At 38.1% G+C, this 18505-nt stretch overlaps 1 protein-coding gene across 2 annotated transcripts in view; it reads left to right on the top strand.

Annotated features, from left to right (window-relative positions):
* Positions 1-18505, top strand: part of ctnna2 (catenin (cadherin-associated protein), alpha 2) — a 309428-nt gene that overhangs the window by 7813 nt on the left and 283110 nt on the right. For both annotated transcript variants that reach the window (XM_037101210.1, XM_037101216.1), the window contains exon 2: positions 17782-17888. In XM_037101210.1, coding sequence (XP_036957105.1) covers positions 17787-17888 — 102 coding nt within the window. In that variant the 5' untranslated portion in view covers positions 17782-17786. The remainder of the gene's footprint in view (positions 1-17781; positions 17889-18505) is intronic.

Genomic DNA, 18505 nt, shown 5'->3' with positions numbered 1-18505 from the left:
GAAAATACTACTGTTGACAGTTAAAACCATTTTCTCATCCAAACTTGTTTCTTTTACTCTTTTTTTTTTAAAGATTTATTACAGCCAGTTGTTGCTACAGTCTTCATTTGTTTACATGCAGCTCCATATTAGATCACGTCAGAGATATCATGTGAGTCGGTGCATTGCTCCCACTGTCAGAATGATCTTAATATCCTGTAGTTTGTGATGCACCAATATTTTCCAGTCTTGTAGTGTGTGCATGTTTGAGATTAGAGAGAAGAACATCTGTGGGGTTCATCCACATGTGCATGACACAAACCAATTTCAAAATTGGTTAAGATTTTAAAACTACTCGTAGTAGTGTTTCTAGGATTTGACTTCTGGGGCTTTGTCAAAAGTTAGGAGTGGGATCCCAGGGACATATTCTTTTAGAGCAGTTTTCTTTTTCTTTTCAAAGGTTTAATACACACAGTTCTTGCATTTTGACATGAACCTCTTAAGTCAAGATGAGACAGATCTCTATAAATAAACCAAAAACTGGGGTGTTAAAGGCTTAGCATGTGCCACTGCTTCCTGATTTTCATAGAAATGCCTGACAGTGCAACAAGAGTCTTTCCCAGTTTCTCAGAAATTGTCAGCATATGTTTGTGTAGATTGCTTGCTATTGTACTCCTTTCAGTCTTCATCTCCTACAGACAAGCAGTTACCCATTATTAACCCACAAGGAAGCCGCAAGGAACCGTGCTGTCTTAGCTTTCTGAACAAGATGTTCATTCCACACACACCCACAATATACATGAGAGTGAACTTGCCAATTAGGATTTTTTGTTTTACTGAAAGTATCATAAAGATAATAACAGAGAAATGTAGGTGATGGACTTGATATGATATGCAACAAATGCAAACACAGTTTTTATTTTGACTTTTTAAAGTATGGTTTACAGTCTTTTATTTTGAGCAATATGACATTCGCAGCTTTAGTTGCTGTAGCAGCTGTGGTAATGAATGCCAGGAAAAACTGTTTTTCCCATAAACTAGAGAATTACAAGTCAACTTACAGCAGTATGTATAGCTGCCTTCACCTCATCCAAGCATGTCACCATTTTATGGAAATGTTTCTAATGCTGTTATTCTGGATCCCACCTACAAAGGTTGTATTTTTAACCTGAGAAACAGCTGTCAACGAGCACAACACCAAACCTGTTTCAGTCGCAGAAAAAAATCATAGATGTGGGCGATGATATCAGTAGCTCTTAAATTATGTTTCATTTTGAGCTGAAATTGCCATTATTGGTGTGACTGTGTTGTGTGTCTCATGCCGTCACCAGCCCCCTCTTAAACTTGTGTGAACCCATGCTGACTTGATACTGAGCAGTAAAAGCTTGCTTACTAGGACTTCTTTAATAAACATCCATCATCTTCTGTCTGCTGAAGTCAACACACACAACCCTTAGTATAATGTGACCTCCGTATTTACAAGATGCGGGGCTGTGCTTAAGATATTTAGGGCATGAGCAGAGAAAAAAATCCAAGCAAGGCGAGTGATGCTGACACATTCATAAAGTTATTTAAGGAATTCTACCTCTTATAATTGATTCCTCATTTGGTAAATATGGCTTCTGTAGTTGCATCTATATATTTACATGTTATTTAAAAATTAATTGTTGGTCCCAGTTTTTGACAGGACAACATAAATGAACGATGACACTTTCACCTATTCGGCGATTTGTACCTTCCACTCCAAAAAGGCACACAACATTTCCCAGATTCATTTTGCACGTCCACAATTAAAAATTGTTTTGGTTTGCATAAAACAGCAGATGGCTGTGCTAAATTTCTGCAGGATAATTAATTCAAGACTGAATAGAACCCCAAGTGGCAAAAATATTTTTTTTCATATGAATCATATACATGGGAAGAGTTGCATCCTTAACTCTCATAAGCATTTAGATTTAATGGGACATTCAAATTCTGCCAGGCATTTTTTGAGCATGCAAATGACTACATTTTACAATGCAAGATTGTGTATATGGACATTTTCTAGACCTGTATGCCACTCTGATACACAAAGCCCATGTCTGATGTAGGAATAAAAACATGTATCCAACCTCTGATTGACCCATTTATATTAGACCATTGTCATGGGATAATCCCATGACATTAGCTTGATGAAACCGTAAGTTGACAGTACCAACAGTCTTCCAAGGTCCTCAGTCTTTGGAATGTAATTCCAAACACAATCTGAGTTTTATTAATATGATAAAGAATTGTATGAGATTTCAAATTTGCATTACTGTTGACCCTGAGTTCATGGTTTCTAGTTCAGATTGAATGTGGCATGTGAGTGAGATAACTAGTGTCATTTCATAGTTTCTTTTTTTGCTCACCGTCTGGAGTGATAATGCAACATGTACTCGACTATTTTCAATTATCTGTACATTTGTAATACTTATAAATCACTACCAATGTCTACTACGGTCATAGCAACATGGTCATTCTGGTGTAACAAACAATAATCTGATGCAATGGGTATTAAAGAAACTTGTGTTTCTGTTTTCAAAAGAAAGCCAAGCATTGTCTCTGTGCTTGACAGCAGAGCTGCAAAGCCAGGTCAGATGATTCTCATTGTCCCATTCAGACCAATAGCAAATTATTATTCTGTCACAGCATTTGTGTGGAATTACTCTCAGATAGCTCGACTTAACAAAGTGCAAAAAAAAAAAATGCAGATGACAGAGCTTAGAGTAGTTGCTAGACTCAGGTTATATCAATAATGTCAATCAACATCAACAAACTGATGTGAAAGTGGTGTTTGAAAAGGAGTATTTCAGATAATGGGATAATGAGAGAACTCTCTAATGAGAAAAGTCTTGCCTGCAGGCCAGAAGAATCATTTAGATTTATTAACAAGTAAAAGTCAATTAGACCAGGTTGTTTCAACAGTACAGATCAGGGGTACTCAAATACAAATCTTAAAGGGCCAGAGACTCAAAGGTCCATGTATTGAGGTCGGTCAGGCCAGGCCACTAAAATAAAATGTCATTTCCATTTTGACAATTTAAAGTAGTTGAATAAAACAAAGTTTCTAAGTGAGCACTCTGTTGCTTTTCGTTGTTGTATCATAGATGTGACAAGAATCCTGCTTGCAGCTTGATATGATGATTTCAGTGCGTTTATTTTTGTTGTTCTTACCTCTGAATTTTGGGGAAATATCTCTTTTAAATTTCTATGCTTTGTCTCATAATGTCGTTTTAAATCGGAAATCTTCATCATGGCTATAGTCTCCTGGCATACTAAGCACATGGGTTTTGTGCTGGTGGGAGGGAGAATGAATGCACATTTTTCAGTCCATTCTTCTTCAAATTGCTGATTTTAACTGTTTGCTTTTCCTTTAGCAGTGAACTATGCTCCTACAGCCGGTATAATGTCAATATGCGAACTGCTCCAAAAATGAAAGTGAAAGTTAAATATTGTGCTTGCAGCAGCGAGTAACCTGGCTGTCTGTGTATCGTTGACAATCGTTGGAAACAAGTCTTGGTATACATGTGCCGACCCAACCAAAACACATAGTGAATGAATAACAGTTCGGGGGCCACAAATAGGAGGCCGGCAGGCTGGATGCGGCCCGGGGACCGCCTATTGAGGACCACTGGTATAGATGGACATCACTGTATATGATATGATTTGTTCAGATAACAAAATGTAGATTTCACATGATTAAAGGTGCTCTGTGGAATTTTCTTGTAAAAGAACAATGTATGTTAATATTTTGTGTTTCTCACCAAAATGCATTGGCTGCATCCACAAGGTTCTTCCTCATAAGACATTTACAGGGCTCATTGTTTAGTACATTGTTTACTTCCATGTTTACTCCCTTTTTTTTTCCAGTGCTGCGTTTGATGGCATTTTCCTGCCCCGAATTTCCGATTGGTAGGGTCCACATGTGCATGCAGTGCACAATACAAAAACACAAAAAATGTTGTTCCATGGTGCAACTAGTATTTAAAAGCACCACATGGTACTTTTAACACCCTGCGCCTACTCTTAATCTCCGTAGAATAAATAAGCAGGAGAGCAACCGATAAGATTCTTGCAACGTTGCGAATTTTGTCAAGCTCAAGTAATTAACACAGTTGTTTTAAACCTGATCAGTTTGGCACAATAATGTAATTACACCTTTCATTACCCTCCAAAGGGAGGTTCAAATGGTATTTGCTCAGTGCATGGCCATACATTTAAGTGTTTATCTTGGGAATTAGTTGGGAGCTAACCAAGCTTTCATCATATGCTTTGACTGCAACATCGAACATTGCACCTGGTATACTCTCAGCTTCTGCTCTGAGATTCTCATTTTTAGCATTCAGGCTTCAGACTGTATGTGCGAAAATGATTTGGTATTTTCAGCAATAGTTATCATACTCACGACTACTGTAAAAACACGAGTAGAATAAAGTCACAATGCTTGATCATAAAAACATGAAACGTAAGCAATAACAGCATTGATCTTTTTTTGGGCAGGTTCAAAAGATAACCTGATAAATGCATCAATGTTGATTATAAATATTATAGATAAATGTTTGGCTATTTAATTGAGTTATCACCCATTGTCAATCCTCTATTTGTTTATTTTCCTGTTAACCAATATAATACACTCACAATGACTAATTTTCTTTAGTTTTTGCTGACAATATAGTGAATTGACTATTAGTGCCTTCACTCCAACAAGTGCTGTTTGACCTCAGTTTGAAAAAGTTAAGCAGGTGAGGCGAGCAAGATGCCTGCATGAATAAAGCATCCACTATGGAGAGTAACCATTGTGTTGAGACAGGCTGTATCCGTAGGCTGCAGGAGGATAGGACCTGATTTTTCAAAGATAAGGCACAACATATGATCTGACAGACTTACGGGAGTGGCGATGTATATCAAAGTTGTTTGAGGTGTCCAGATGTAGGATTTTCATGGATGCATTCTAGCCAATCAGAAGCAGGTGCTTTCAGAACACGTGGTTTATTCAACTTAGTCAGTGTGTGTATTATGTTTTTAAATAAGGTTTTTTTGAATTCCTAAGAGAACATAGCTTCTTTGAGAATTTCACAGGTTGTGCTCCACTTTGATCAGCCTATTTTGGCCGCCTTGAGAACATAGCTCTGGAGAGCAGCGATATGACAGGTTGAGCCTTGACTTCTGCTTTTAGAGACTCCCGCACTGCTCCACCAAACCGTGTGTGTGTGTGTGTGTGTGTGTGTGTGTGTGTGTGTGTGTGTGTGTGTGTGTGTGTGCGCGCACGCGTGTGTGTGTGTGTGTGCTTAACTCTGCTCTGAATCTGGGTCAGTGCAGTGTCGGCATATTAACTTTCCATAATGACAAATGACAGGGATTGTAGTCACAAAGTTGGTGTTGTATGGTAAAGGAGCTCTGATGCCCATTTTATGCAGTGCAAGCAGAGTTTAAACTTTTGAGCAGTTTTATCTGTGACAAATATGCATGTATTTGCAAAACTCCAAGGCTAAGAGTATTCTGAGAAAAAGTGTTCTGTCTCACTAGAACACCCAAGTGTGTACCATTTAAAGAGATTTTTACCCTCGCCATTATGTAGTGAGACAAAGAAGCAGCATAACATGTAATAACAGTGGGTGTCCATCTGTCTCTTTGCATAATATGACGGTCATGTCTGCGTATATGAAGGGATCTAGCAGTAAATTAGAATCTTTAATTCTACACTTGCTTGCTTTGATTTTCCATTCAAGTATTAAATATTAACAAGCTCTGACTCTCAAGGACTATCGGGAAATGCCCAGAATTTCTGCAATCTTTTTAAACATCTTGTCCATGTTTCTGTAAAGAGCTGTTCTGTGCTCAATGTCCTTTCTTCAGTAACACAAGGATTCATAGGCACACATTAAGCTTTAGAACTGACTCATGAACTAGGATGTAATTACAGAAAATTGTATGTTTCAAGCTTATAATTGTACCTTTATTCTCTTATGCTTTTGTTGCATACATTTGTTGTTGCTACATGTAAGTAAACATTAGAATTGTTATAATAATCAATGCCGCTTGGTTTAGCACTTGGTTTGACCTTATTTTCTCTGCTCCCTGAATGCTTATCATGTATTAACCTCATTTGTTAATACATTCATGGGAGTGAAGTTAATCCGTGTCAACACGCACTATCAGAGGGAGGAGTCTTGATTTTGATTCTTCCTTAAAGACCACCAGATGAGATTTGAGCTAAAATGGCACGACCTCAAAAGAGCAAATTGAGATTGTTTTGCAGTCTATCTAATTGAGATGTGTCTTTTCTTTTCTGATTTCACTTATTGGGAGACTGTATATAATATGACACGCTGCTTTTGAATCTCAACTTCCATCAAAATATACACAGACAGTTATGCTGATTAGCTAGCCCCAACAATGGGGCTTTCACTACTAAAAAAGTCAAATTTGAAGGAATTCAAACTAACATGTAATTAATTTGAATTCGGTCAAATGCAACCCATATAGCATAATGCAATGTCCATCCATCAGTGGGTACAGAGTGTCTTACCCTTCAGTATAGTCTTTTTTTTTTTTTTTTGCATGTAGTGTCATTCACTGCAGGCAGCTATACAAGGTCATAGAGCTGACGTTGCTTCACTTGCCTCTGGATCCTTAGCTGCCACTGTGGGTGGCAGGCTTACAGATGAGCCCTCAGATTTGTTGTCCTTGTAGAGTAAACCAGCTGCTTTGACAAATTCAGCAAATGGCCTTATCTTTTATAGTTATTTTGCTAGTCAGAATTGCATATCTAAAAAATATTTAAAAAGTTATGCATTTTTGAAGAGTGTTGGTGAAAAAGGTGTTTAAATGTCCCATAACTGAATAAACACGCTGTTCCGCTCAGGAAAAATAAGGTCCCCAGAACACTATTTGAAACTAGAAAGATGGCAGGGTCCACCAAATATAAACTGTAAAAATTATGATATTGTGGTGTCCTTAAAGGTCAGTTTGTTTACTCAGTCATGCAAATTAAGACCGTGTGTTTATATAATATAGAAATCCAATTTATCTATTTAAAAATCCATTCATCAGTTCATCCATTTCTGTGAGCTTGTCGTTTGCATGGTGATGGTACTGGTGGTGGGAGGACGGTTGCAGCCTGGACAGGTCATCAATCTGTCGGGGTTAAAGCTCACAAATGGCCACATTGCACTCAGCAGTTTATAGTGTTCAGGGAGTTTAAAATCGCCTGAATATTTATTGTGGAGGAAACAAAAATTGTTTTCGTAGTACATGCATGTGTACATTAATGAAAGCTTTTTATGAAAAAATGTGCATATTTGGATTTGTCAGGTTAGAAAACTGCTGACCTTTGAAGCTGTGTGGATGTGGCGTCCTTTTGGAGATGTGATGAAAGAGGGAGGTGGAGAAGCAGATGGAGCAGTGGCAGAGGGCAGGAGACATATGCCTCTCCATCGGAGCAGCATTAGGCAGAGTCTCTCTGAGTGTGTAGATGGAGTGAAGACTTCTTGCTGGTTTTATGGATATTGATGTGATGACATTATGGAAATTGGGAATTGAATTGAAATGAATTATTATTGTTAAAAGGAACCTTTTTTAAAATTAATTCCAGTAGCCCTGTCAATGGCACGTATTACCTCATGCTGTAAAGACCTTAAATCCATTCCCAGCACTCCATGCCGTTATATTTATTTTTATTTTATGACTTATTCAACTCTGTTAAGTCAAATTCCAACCAGGTGATATGTAATAAATTTGTTTTGCAGTCTTTATATCGTTGAACATTCATAGTGTGTTTAGAGTACAAGTGTTGACATTTGTGTGCATAACTGGAGCACGTTAATGGTGTTGTGTTCAGGCAGTGAAATAAAACTATGAATATATGTCTTATTTAGATGTATACTACCCTGGTTATATGATTTAATGCACACTAATGTGAAATCAATTTGTAGACATGGTGAAATGTATCTGATTCGGTCTAAACATTCTCTCTACTTACTCATTGCGTCGAAAGCAAGTAGTATGACCACTGATAATTTCAATGTGCCCAATAATCATGTTTTATAGAACAGGTATCCAGTGCAGTGTAGCGTAGTGGAACAATAGCCAAAAAGGCACCACATGAGGCGAAGAAAACCAGAGTCCAGAGACAGTGTTGAACAGTACTAGCATTGCCATCCCTTTTCTTTGGTATCGTCAATATACCGTTCGATGGAGTGGCTCTGGATGACAGGTGCTCAGTCAATACAGACACACAGACAGAGGTCTCACTCAGCAGAATATCTGTCTTCAGTGTCACCGCTGTTACTTGCTTTGTTGTGATGCACTCATCATCCTGCCACAATTTTTTTTAAATACCAGAGTAGTGTACATGAACAGCAGAGGGATTATTTTTATGTATTTAAATTAAGACCACCATACATCAGTCACATTCTGGTTTGACAAACTGATGCAAATGCCAGTATAAGGCATTCAAAAAAGCAGCCTCCAAGTAGGAAAACTAAGCATGCATGCAATGGACATTAACAATGAAATGCGGTTACAAATGTTTGATTTTGTTGCTAGCTCTCTCTAATGTTAGGAGTAAAACTTCACCAGACTTAGACTTTTTACATGTCATATTTTTTTTCAACATTCATGACAGGCAGGTCATCCAACTTCTGGATCACTGGCTCTTTGCAGAGATGTTTCTTGTGGTCTTAAAAAAGCCTTTTTGCTTCTTTTCCTGGGAGATTTTGGATTTGAACTCAGCTTGAGATCACACAAGCATGCAGCTCATGCCAGAAAGGTAACCCTGGTACTGTGCCACTCAACCATAGCCGGAAGGGACTCAAGATAGTCCAGCTGAACAAATTCAGCAAATTTGTCTGTATTTGATGTTCTGCTTAGTCAAACCACTTGTATTGGTTAAATTATAGGTCTTACAAGGTATTACAATGGCATTACTGTTGTTGAAATTAGCTTGGTCAGTTCTAAATGAGATAAGCAGTGTTGGATTGTAATCAAGTATCAAAGTCTTATGTTGAATATGTGGAAAGTAGTTTTGACATGTGCATTCTTCCTTTACCATTAGAACCACAAGTAGTGACGTTAATGTTCACGTAGAGCTTCAACAAATAGTTGATTCATTGATTATATAGTCCATTGTAACTGTTTTGTTAAACAGTTTATTGGTGTGAAATTCTGAAAGAGTATCTGTTATGGCTTCAGGTTGATCCTTGTATCACTTGTTCATTCAATTATTTCATTCAGTCTGAAAATACAAAATATATATGTAAACCGGACAGAATGTCCTTTTATTTGTTCGCATAAAAGAAAAACAATACTGTGCATTTCCCCATATTCTCTTTCTCCTGGTGTACAAAAACATGTGTAGATCCCGCCTTGGTCCTTTGAGACAAAGCCTTCTTAACTCTATAATAAAACCAGAAGTTTAACAATACTTGCAGGAATTTAGAAAAAATCCTGACAAAGACACACACACACACACACACACACACACACACACACACACACACACACACACACACACACACACACACACACAGGTCCATACAACACACTTTCTAAGCATGCACACAGCCAGGTTACCACCTGGTTGACTGAGGTAATTACTTACATCCTTTAGCAGTTGTCTCTCTGCCATGTCATCAGCATTACTTCAGAGAAGAGCTGACACAAGCAGAATCTTAGGTAATAATATTGTTTAATGGGCAATAAAAAACAAACAGTATCAAGAAGACCCCCCATTAGGTGATAAATGAGCTGACTTGTAGGAAATGGCAGCATGCAGTAAGCTTGATACAGACGCCATTGTTACCAATCCTACATTGTTACCACGCCTTAATCCTGATAACAAAACATATGTCATTCAGTTAGCAGTGACAGGATGTTGAATGTTTGTGCTGATGCTTTTAGCCTCTGTGTACACAACCTTCATCTCCTCAGCTCTCACTCACTCTCCTTCCAGGATTCACAGTCCAAACCTGTAATGAATATTTGGCTAAAATTAGATGAAGAGAGAGTTTTGTGGAAACAGAGTCAACGAAAGCAATCACAGCGAAGAGAACTGTGTGGATAGTTGTGTAGTTCTGTCATTAAAACTTTTGTTTATATCTACCCTTCCAAGGTCTGGAAGTGACTTGCTTACATACTGTATCACAGTTGTGCAAAATTCAACATATTTACTATGTTAGAGGGCCAGAACAGCAATGAAGCTTTGAAAATGCTAATTCAGGGAAAAGGTGGGTGAAGGCAGAGAGCTGATACCCTGAAACAATTTTGTGTTTCTCTCATGATACATGCAGGGTTGTGTGGTTCTTCACCTGCGTGAGCATGCTAATTTATGCCCCTAGTCAGTCGGCATGACATGTGTTGTAGTTGTAGGCTGCTGGCCTGCTATCTCTGTAGCACTTAAACATCATTCATTCGGTAATGCGTTTAAAAGGGAGACTGTTGTAAAAGATAGTAACCACCAGGGTGGGAATGTCACAGCGGCCATGGTGTGGGGCACCACACACTGGCCTTGATGCCCTGTGAAAAAAAATCATGGCCACAGTGGCCTTTGTACCCCTGGCCCTGTCCAAGTTCCATGTAAAAAGCACCAGTGCAGCGTAGTGGGCTTGCCTTGAATTACAGCCACCTGAGTGCACAGTAGTAACTTACAGTAACTTGTTCACTTTTGCACAGGTGGAGTCTCATCATCACATTAGTGATCTCACGTGAAAGCCTCTCAAACAGTGGCAGCATCTGAAAACGGAAGAATGGCACTTACAGCACAGCAAGCGAGCTCAGCCGGTTTTGATATGATACAGTTCGGTAAAGTTGAAATGTATTCACAGATGTAGTGTCACCAAAATCACTCAATACATCAATGGTTATTCTACAACTGTTTGTTTGGAAAAATTGTCCAATAACTTCAGTAATATACTCAGTGTAGTGTCACCAAAATCACCTAACCCTAACCCTGGATGTTATGGTATCAATCTGAAAGGTAAAACCATCAAATTTTACTCAGTGGCTTTTGTGCCCCTAACAAAAAAAAAAAAAAAAAAAGTGAAGGCCAAATGGCCTTGCCCCTAAAATGACGAAATTACAACCCTGGCAACCACCATTGCCTTGTCACTGGCTTTTGTGTCACTACATGAGCAATGCCAACTGCCTGATTGATACCTTGTATTTGCAACTCTCAACAGAGATGAGAAAAAACAGCATATCTCAAACTTACCAACTTCCATCATCAGCACAGGAGAAAACAATATCTCTAATTCAGAATGAGACTGATGAAGAAGTTCTTCTGTATGTAGACTGATGAAACATATGATCTGCTGCTTTCTACTGTTCCCTGTTTCAGTGTTTGTAATGACAAATTGCAACACGTGGATATGACAAAAATGTAAAGGCAAATTAGAAAATACTACAAAAATGGGAAAGGAGTCAATTATCAATTGTTAAGCATCCTCACCCGCGTTGAAAAAAAATCCACATTTACATGGCAAATCTTGGTGAAAAAGTGCATAAAACACAATCAGTCTTCACTTTACGTTTGTGTTGTAACACACAGATCATTGAACAAATTGTAGGGCAAAAATGCCGTACGAAACATATTCACAAGTTAGCCAATTCAAACCTGCAATGTATGCCTTTAAATTGTGGGGAAAACAGAAGCACCTGGAGCAAACCCACTTTAGACACTCCTTATGAGCCCGCAGTGCTAACCACTGAGCATCTGGGCTGCCCATCTGTGTGTTTATCCCATTAGAAAGTCTTTTCAAGCAGTAATTCACATGGGCAACAATAGCATGGCCTTAATCAAGATGTTTAAATATTATGTGCATATTTTAGTTGCTCCCGACTTGTAATAGATAATCTTTTCTGCATGAAACATCATGTAATCAAACTTTAATCATTATGCCATTCTCTTTCACTCTTTTATTAAGAGGTGTGAAGAGAGTATGTACCAAGTCAAAACCTTATATGTTTAAGTGTTGTGCACCTTTAAGTCAATTACATAATGGTTATTGCAGGTAATGAGGAGGTACGGTAGAGATTTGATTATTCATTCATTATCTTATAAAATGATACTTAAGTCTTGTGACTTACTGCATTGACTCCACTGTAATTTTTGTGATTCATGCCATTAGCAGTAAATTGAGGAAACTGTACTGACACCTGGGCCTTTTATTTCTCGACTAGGCAGAAATGATTAATGAACAGAGACAACTAAAGTATTATTTATGCCAAGACACTAAACCGGATTCCTAATTAACAACAAAGCTACTATTTGACAAGCATTCTTTGCCAAACTAAACAGGCACAGTATCTGCAGGCTAGTGATGAATTAACCAGTGAGAATGCTGAACAGCAGCAGTTGGTGAAACCAGCAGTATGTCCTCCTGTGAAAAGTTGATCTGAAATTCTTGCTTTCAGCATATTGGTAACTTTTGAGGCCGCAGGTAGCAGCAATGATGTATTAGATTCAATTCAGAGGTGTTTCATTTTAAATACAAGATGGTGTCAGCATATCAGAAACACCTCTTAGTTAAAAATATTAAAGAATAGTAGAACATATGCAAAAATGTGATACTCTACATTGCTGCACTTACAAGTCTTCTTTTTCTTCACTTCATTTGAAAATGGCTTCAGTTTTTGTCTATATATCAGTGTCTTGCCGTGAGGAATGGAATTTTTATGCAAATGTCTGACTCTAGCAGATGGCCCATTTTATTCGTTGCGTATTGTGTTATTCTAAACCTTTTGAAACATTGCCATCCTTCCCCAAAAGTCAGTCCTGGGGCAGAGAGGAAACGGTTGTTAGATTTATTCAGGGTATAAAGAGTAGAACATTACAGTTAATGCTTTCTTCAACTGTAAACTAAAAAACAACATTTATATACATAGTACGGTAAAGTACACATGTAGAGTCACACAACAAAATAGATACCAACAAATGGAAGCGTTAATAACAACACAAACAACATCATGTGATTTTCTGTTCAAAATGCAAAGCAAGACATTGCCTGTGCAGTCTTTTAAAATAAACAAAAGAAAAACTTTTTTCATATGATAAATCATTTTCTGGTCTCCTTCTGTCTGATTTTGTTTCACTCAAGCGTCAGTCACAGACATAGACACAGTTGTACGCAGCAGATGGTAAGACATTTCACAAACTACAGCAACTTAAATGAGACTTGTGCTCTTTACTAAAACATGCTGGTTGAACAAAAGAGTGTTGAGAGAGATTTTACTCTTCTTCTGAAAACAACTCTCTCTGTTGTTTGGAAATACCTTGGAATTTGTGACTATAATTTTTTGTATTGTGCCCTCTCTGATTTGCCTTAAGTCAGGAGTTGTTGGCAAAATTTGACTGAAATTGTTATTTTCCTTGCGATTGTCAGAGATTGTCATTGTCCTGACATAACAAGTCCGTAACTTAGTTCTTTTCAGATGTTTTTTTTAATCGATCAACCAAAACTCCTTGAATCGGACTTGTGGCGCATTATAAAGAGGCTCGATCAGGTGGGATCTGGGGATATGGAGGCCAGGTTGACGCCTCGAGCTGCGTCATGCTCCTTGGGTTCCATTGGTGAGCAGTTTTAGCTGTGTCACAGGGCACATTTATGTGTTGTGGAGGCCACTCCCATTGGGAAGTGCCATTGCCATTAGAGGCTGTACTTGGTCAACTTAAGCGTTGAATGGGGGTGCAGGACCAAAGGTTTCCCACAAGAAGACTGCATTGTAATGAGATGATCAGTGATAAATATATCTCATATATCTCTACATGCACTATACTTTTATACTGTAATTGTGCTGTTTTCATGATCTTAGCCAGACCACAGTGGAGGCATTATGATACGATAACAATGATACACAGAAGAGAGACTTTTTAAGTTTACCACAGAAATATATCCCCAGATATAATTCTGTTTGATGGCATTTATTGTTAAACAGTGCAGCAGAATGTGCTGAATAATGACATCCAGCCCGACACATAAGCATCTCTCAGCTGTTTCTGTTCTAGCTTTGTGAGACACTTTTAGAATTTTATTTTGCTTTGCTGTCTATCCTCTGCATCGTCAGAAACCATGCTCTTAAAGGTTTTGAAGGTTTAACTATAAATAACTTGGTTATATTAGAGATATTATGTACATGAGATTTAATAAGGTAGACCCCTACAATTATGATAGGAGTGAAGAATATTCATTGATAGGGTCATGACATTCATAGAGATCTTAAACAACAGAAAACATCACATCACATGAGTCACCAGATCATTTGCTGTCACTAATAGTTATTTAACAATATTGTGCACTGCTGTCTATTATGTGAGCCTCTATTGTAATGATGACAGAATTTATACTTGAATGAGTATGTGTCCTTCAGGTTACATTCAGACCAGTTAGAGATATGCCAGTCATTCATATTGCATAATTGTATAATTTTGTTCAGAATCATTTTCAGTATAGATAAAGTTGTCTTAAACTGTATTTTTTGTTAAGTTATGTGGTCAATAAATTTTTTGAAATTGATAAGTGTTAAGAAAAAATTATCAAGTGTATTGTTTTATTAGACCCACAATCTAAAACCCAAAGATATTCAATTTAAATTATTTGAAACTGAAACATCAAATTTACAGACACTAACCCTTTCAACCATACTACACTTTGAATTAGCACAGCCAATAGCATTTATTATATATATGATATTTGTTTCACCATTTCTAGTTAACTACTGACAGACCCTCTATGACTTAGCACTTAGGACCAACCTCTTGACAAGCTGTTTCTATTATTGTTTTTGTCACATAATGTGTTGAATTCTTTCGACCCTGCTGTCTGAGATGTTGTACTGTCATACACCAGTGAACTTTGTTTATTGCATTACACTGGCACTCTGATATCTCTCACAGTGCTGCTGTTTTCGCAGTGGGTGCATTTTCCTCCGGCCGAAGCATTTGCATCACCCCTGCCCAATTTCACAATATGTGCCACGCTCTGCTGGGAAACCTTTAATATCAAAAAGGAAAGCTGTTGAACTAGTCTTCAAAAAAAGAGGCTGTCATGGATATAATTTCTTTCAAAGTTTTTCTCAACCATTACCTAACTAGCTGACTGCTAATGTCAGCTGCATGAGATTGACATTAACTAGACTTTTACCATAGAGAAAGAATCGCTACTTTCTTGGTCTGAGCGATTGGGAGCAATGACTGACAAAATGAAAAAAAAATGTAGTTTATATTCTGGGAAACGGAACATAGATTTTACAGGTTTGATTGGAGTATATTTTTCAAACATAAGCCAAAACTCACTAATATTTTTACCCACTAATGTAAATAAAGGTAAATGGCTACAACAGATTAAATTCACTGAGGATGTTTTTGGCTAGTGAAATCAGCAGTGCTGAAGAGACTAACTTTTAGATTCTTTCTTTGAGAGAACTATAATGTTTGGGTTGTGTTTCAGGTAGTGTTTTGGTAGTGCCAGGTTGCCAGATTTCCTACTCTTCATCCATCTTAACCCACTGTGTGTAGTATTAGAGACCTCTGGCCCAGATCTGTCATTCTTATTCACATTCTTTATTCCCCCCTGCCTCATCGACATTGGCAGTAGACTGGGCCAGTCCCAGTTGGCCCATTTGGAAATTGCTTACTGTAGAAACAGATCCACACAGTAAAACAGACTGCTACCCCCATGCCAGCTGTTCAATCCTCACATTCACCTAATATAACCCCACTGAGCTTAAGGGGTTTAAACAGCTGTAATGAAAAATGTTCCCAGTCTATATATATATATTTCTTGACTTCACTTTTTGCCGTTTTTCTACAACACAAAGATGTGACTCTTGTAAAGGTAGTCAGAATTGCTGAAGACCTGAACTTCAAGTTAATTTTATGTCCAATTTAGACTCCCTCAAACTGTCCAATCTTTACTGAATGACAACTAGCTATGCCATTACACAAAGCATTACAGTTCTCCCTGAATTTGATACAGCTTCACTCAAGATGTTCGAGCTTCAGGGAGATAAATTTTACTGGTGAGGGTTAATTAGGAAAGTTAATTACATACATTTAAAGTGAGAAAGGTGGCCAGTCAGTAATTTATGGTTTGCTGGAAATGTTGACTGTGCTTTGTTTTATTTGATGAGCAGAGCCGATATCTGCTGACTGTCAACAGTTGCCGGACATCCACAAAATGTTTTGTGGCCAGTAGGCTTCATTATATTTTGTTGAATTGCTGTCTGAAGGTTAGTATTGGCTCATATCCCTTGATGAAATATGGTCTCTTCGAATGCTTGCTTCTGATTGAATGTTATTTTTAAGTAAATTGTAATCCATGTTAGGGCTGCACGATGCTGGAAACAAATTGCGATTTTTTTAACCTTGCGATATATATTGCAATATGAAGAAAATACAGGAATTTTCTTCAGATTACCTAAATAGCACTTTATGTTATGCTGCACTGCTGCTATCTTGCGGACAATTAACCTGCACTGATCTTACTTGTTTTTGTTGCACCTGTTTTTGTTGTGGTACCTACGTAAATGGTCAAAAAAATTAGTTGTGTTACCTCTCTTTGTGGCAACAGATGCAAGGCACTGTCGACACAGAACAGTTGTTTGGTCAATATCGTCCTTCTTGTAGCCAAAATAATTCCAGATAACCGACATTGCTTTTCTTTTTGGGACCAAGTCTTCGTTTCCACGATTTTCTCGTTTGTTGCTCATTTTTCAGTATTGTTACCAGTGACTAACTCCATGTGCAGGGGCGTGATCTGTTTCGTACACTGATTAAGAACTAATGTGACTGGAGGATCTGGTGGTCTGCATGCACTGTGTGTGTCAGGTACCCTTGAAATTAGATGAGTTCATTTGCCTTCTACAGGGCAGGCCCTGCTGTGTGACTATTGTGCACATGTGCATTGCGATGACGATGCTCAAATGATATATCGTGCATCTGTAATCCATGTAATGTTTATTGGAAGAAAACAAACTAAACAAATAACCCAGCAACACGTGGCCATTACCTCTGCAGTGTGTACTATTTTCTGTGGTTTATGTCATGGGACTGCACAGTGTTAAAATGGAAATGTCATGTTGACAATTTGTCAACCTTGGAATAAGCATCACTTTATAACGAGAAAATGTCAAAAAACTCCATATTCTGGGATTCAATATGCTGCAACTGGTACATGACATTTGTGATCAGTCATCCGCTGGATGTTAGAAGGTAAAGCAAATAGCTTTCACTATGGTCCTGAGCACTGGCACCCCATAAAGGTGCATCGTACATTCTTCCATCTTAAACTAGTAAATGTGTACTACAGTAAAAGGGCTCAGAGCCTTGGTGTTGTTGCAGTCACAGCAATCTGGCCCTTAAATAAATGTACAGTTGAAGAAAGGAAGAACAAGCATTCATGAATTGCACGTCTTCTTCAGTGTGAACATCACAAACAGTCTTTCCTGGTCGCCTGACTACTTGTCTTTACACAACTGACTGATTTATAGTAGGAAAGCCCAGGAGATCTAACCTGTTCAAAACAATTGCAGGTAAACATTTTTAACCCATCACATAAAACTTTGCTATGTATGTGCTGTCTTCTCAACCTGTCAGCCTTGCAGGAACAGTTACCCTTGTATACTTATATTCACAAACAGTCTTTTACACACTGCCTGCAAACATTGCTCACATCACCAGCCACCCTGTCCTCTTGGGCAGATGTAATGATATATGATTTAATGAGCCAGAAGCTTTTCACAGCATGTCATTCTTCTGAACATCGATTTGTTTTTTCTTTCTAACAGAGACCATGACGACCGCCACCTCCCCCATCCTGTTGAAATGGGACCCCAAGAGTCTTGAAATTCGCACCCTGACTGTGGAGAGGCTTCTGGAGCCCCTGGTCACACAGGTAGTCCACTTGACTCTGTGATGCACACATAACAAACAAGTTGCCAGACCAGTTTCAAAGACAATTGGAGCTTTGTGTCTTCCCCCAGTTGGTTAATGGTTTTAATGGATTTACTAACATTAGCACAAGAACTGTTTTTGTTAATATTTTATGATACTTTTAAGATTTGTTGACACCTAGAAGTGTTTGTAAGCCTGATGGCGTCAATGTTGGCATCAACTGATAAACAAAAGACACTTGTTATAGCCCAGTATGGGGAGCGAAATGGATTAGGTTTTGGTTGCACTTTTGCTAGCGCACTTGTTACAAAGATGTTAAACTGATTTGGCCTTCTGCCAAGGATTTTGGCTCATCGCCACTGACTTTGTTTGGCTTCTAAGCTGAACAGATGGCTGAACATGACTTTGGTCACCCTGGCTTACTGTGACAGAGTCTGTGAGGGTTGGTTTTGATTAGATTTCATAGATTCTGAATTAGTTCATGAAATTTCACAGAATCCTGGTTCAGATTGCATTCATATTATTTTACAAAGGTAAAAAGCCAAAGCATGTTGTAAATAAAATCCACCTGCTGCCTATGTATGCTTATATGGAAGAAATTTTCACCTTACTCAGAGC

This window comes from Acanthopagrus latus, chromosome 1, assembly GCF_904848185.1.
Source record: "Acanthopagrus latus isolate v.2019 chromosome 1, fAcaLat1.1, whole genome shotgun sequence".
NCBI lineage: Eukaryota > Metazoa > Chordata > Actinopteri > Spariformes > Sparidae > Acanthopagrus > Acanthopagrus latus.
This window is presented reverse-complemented; position numbering and strand designations above follow the sequence as displayed.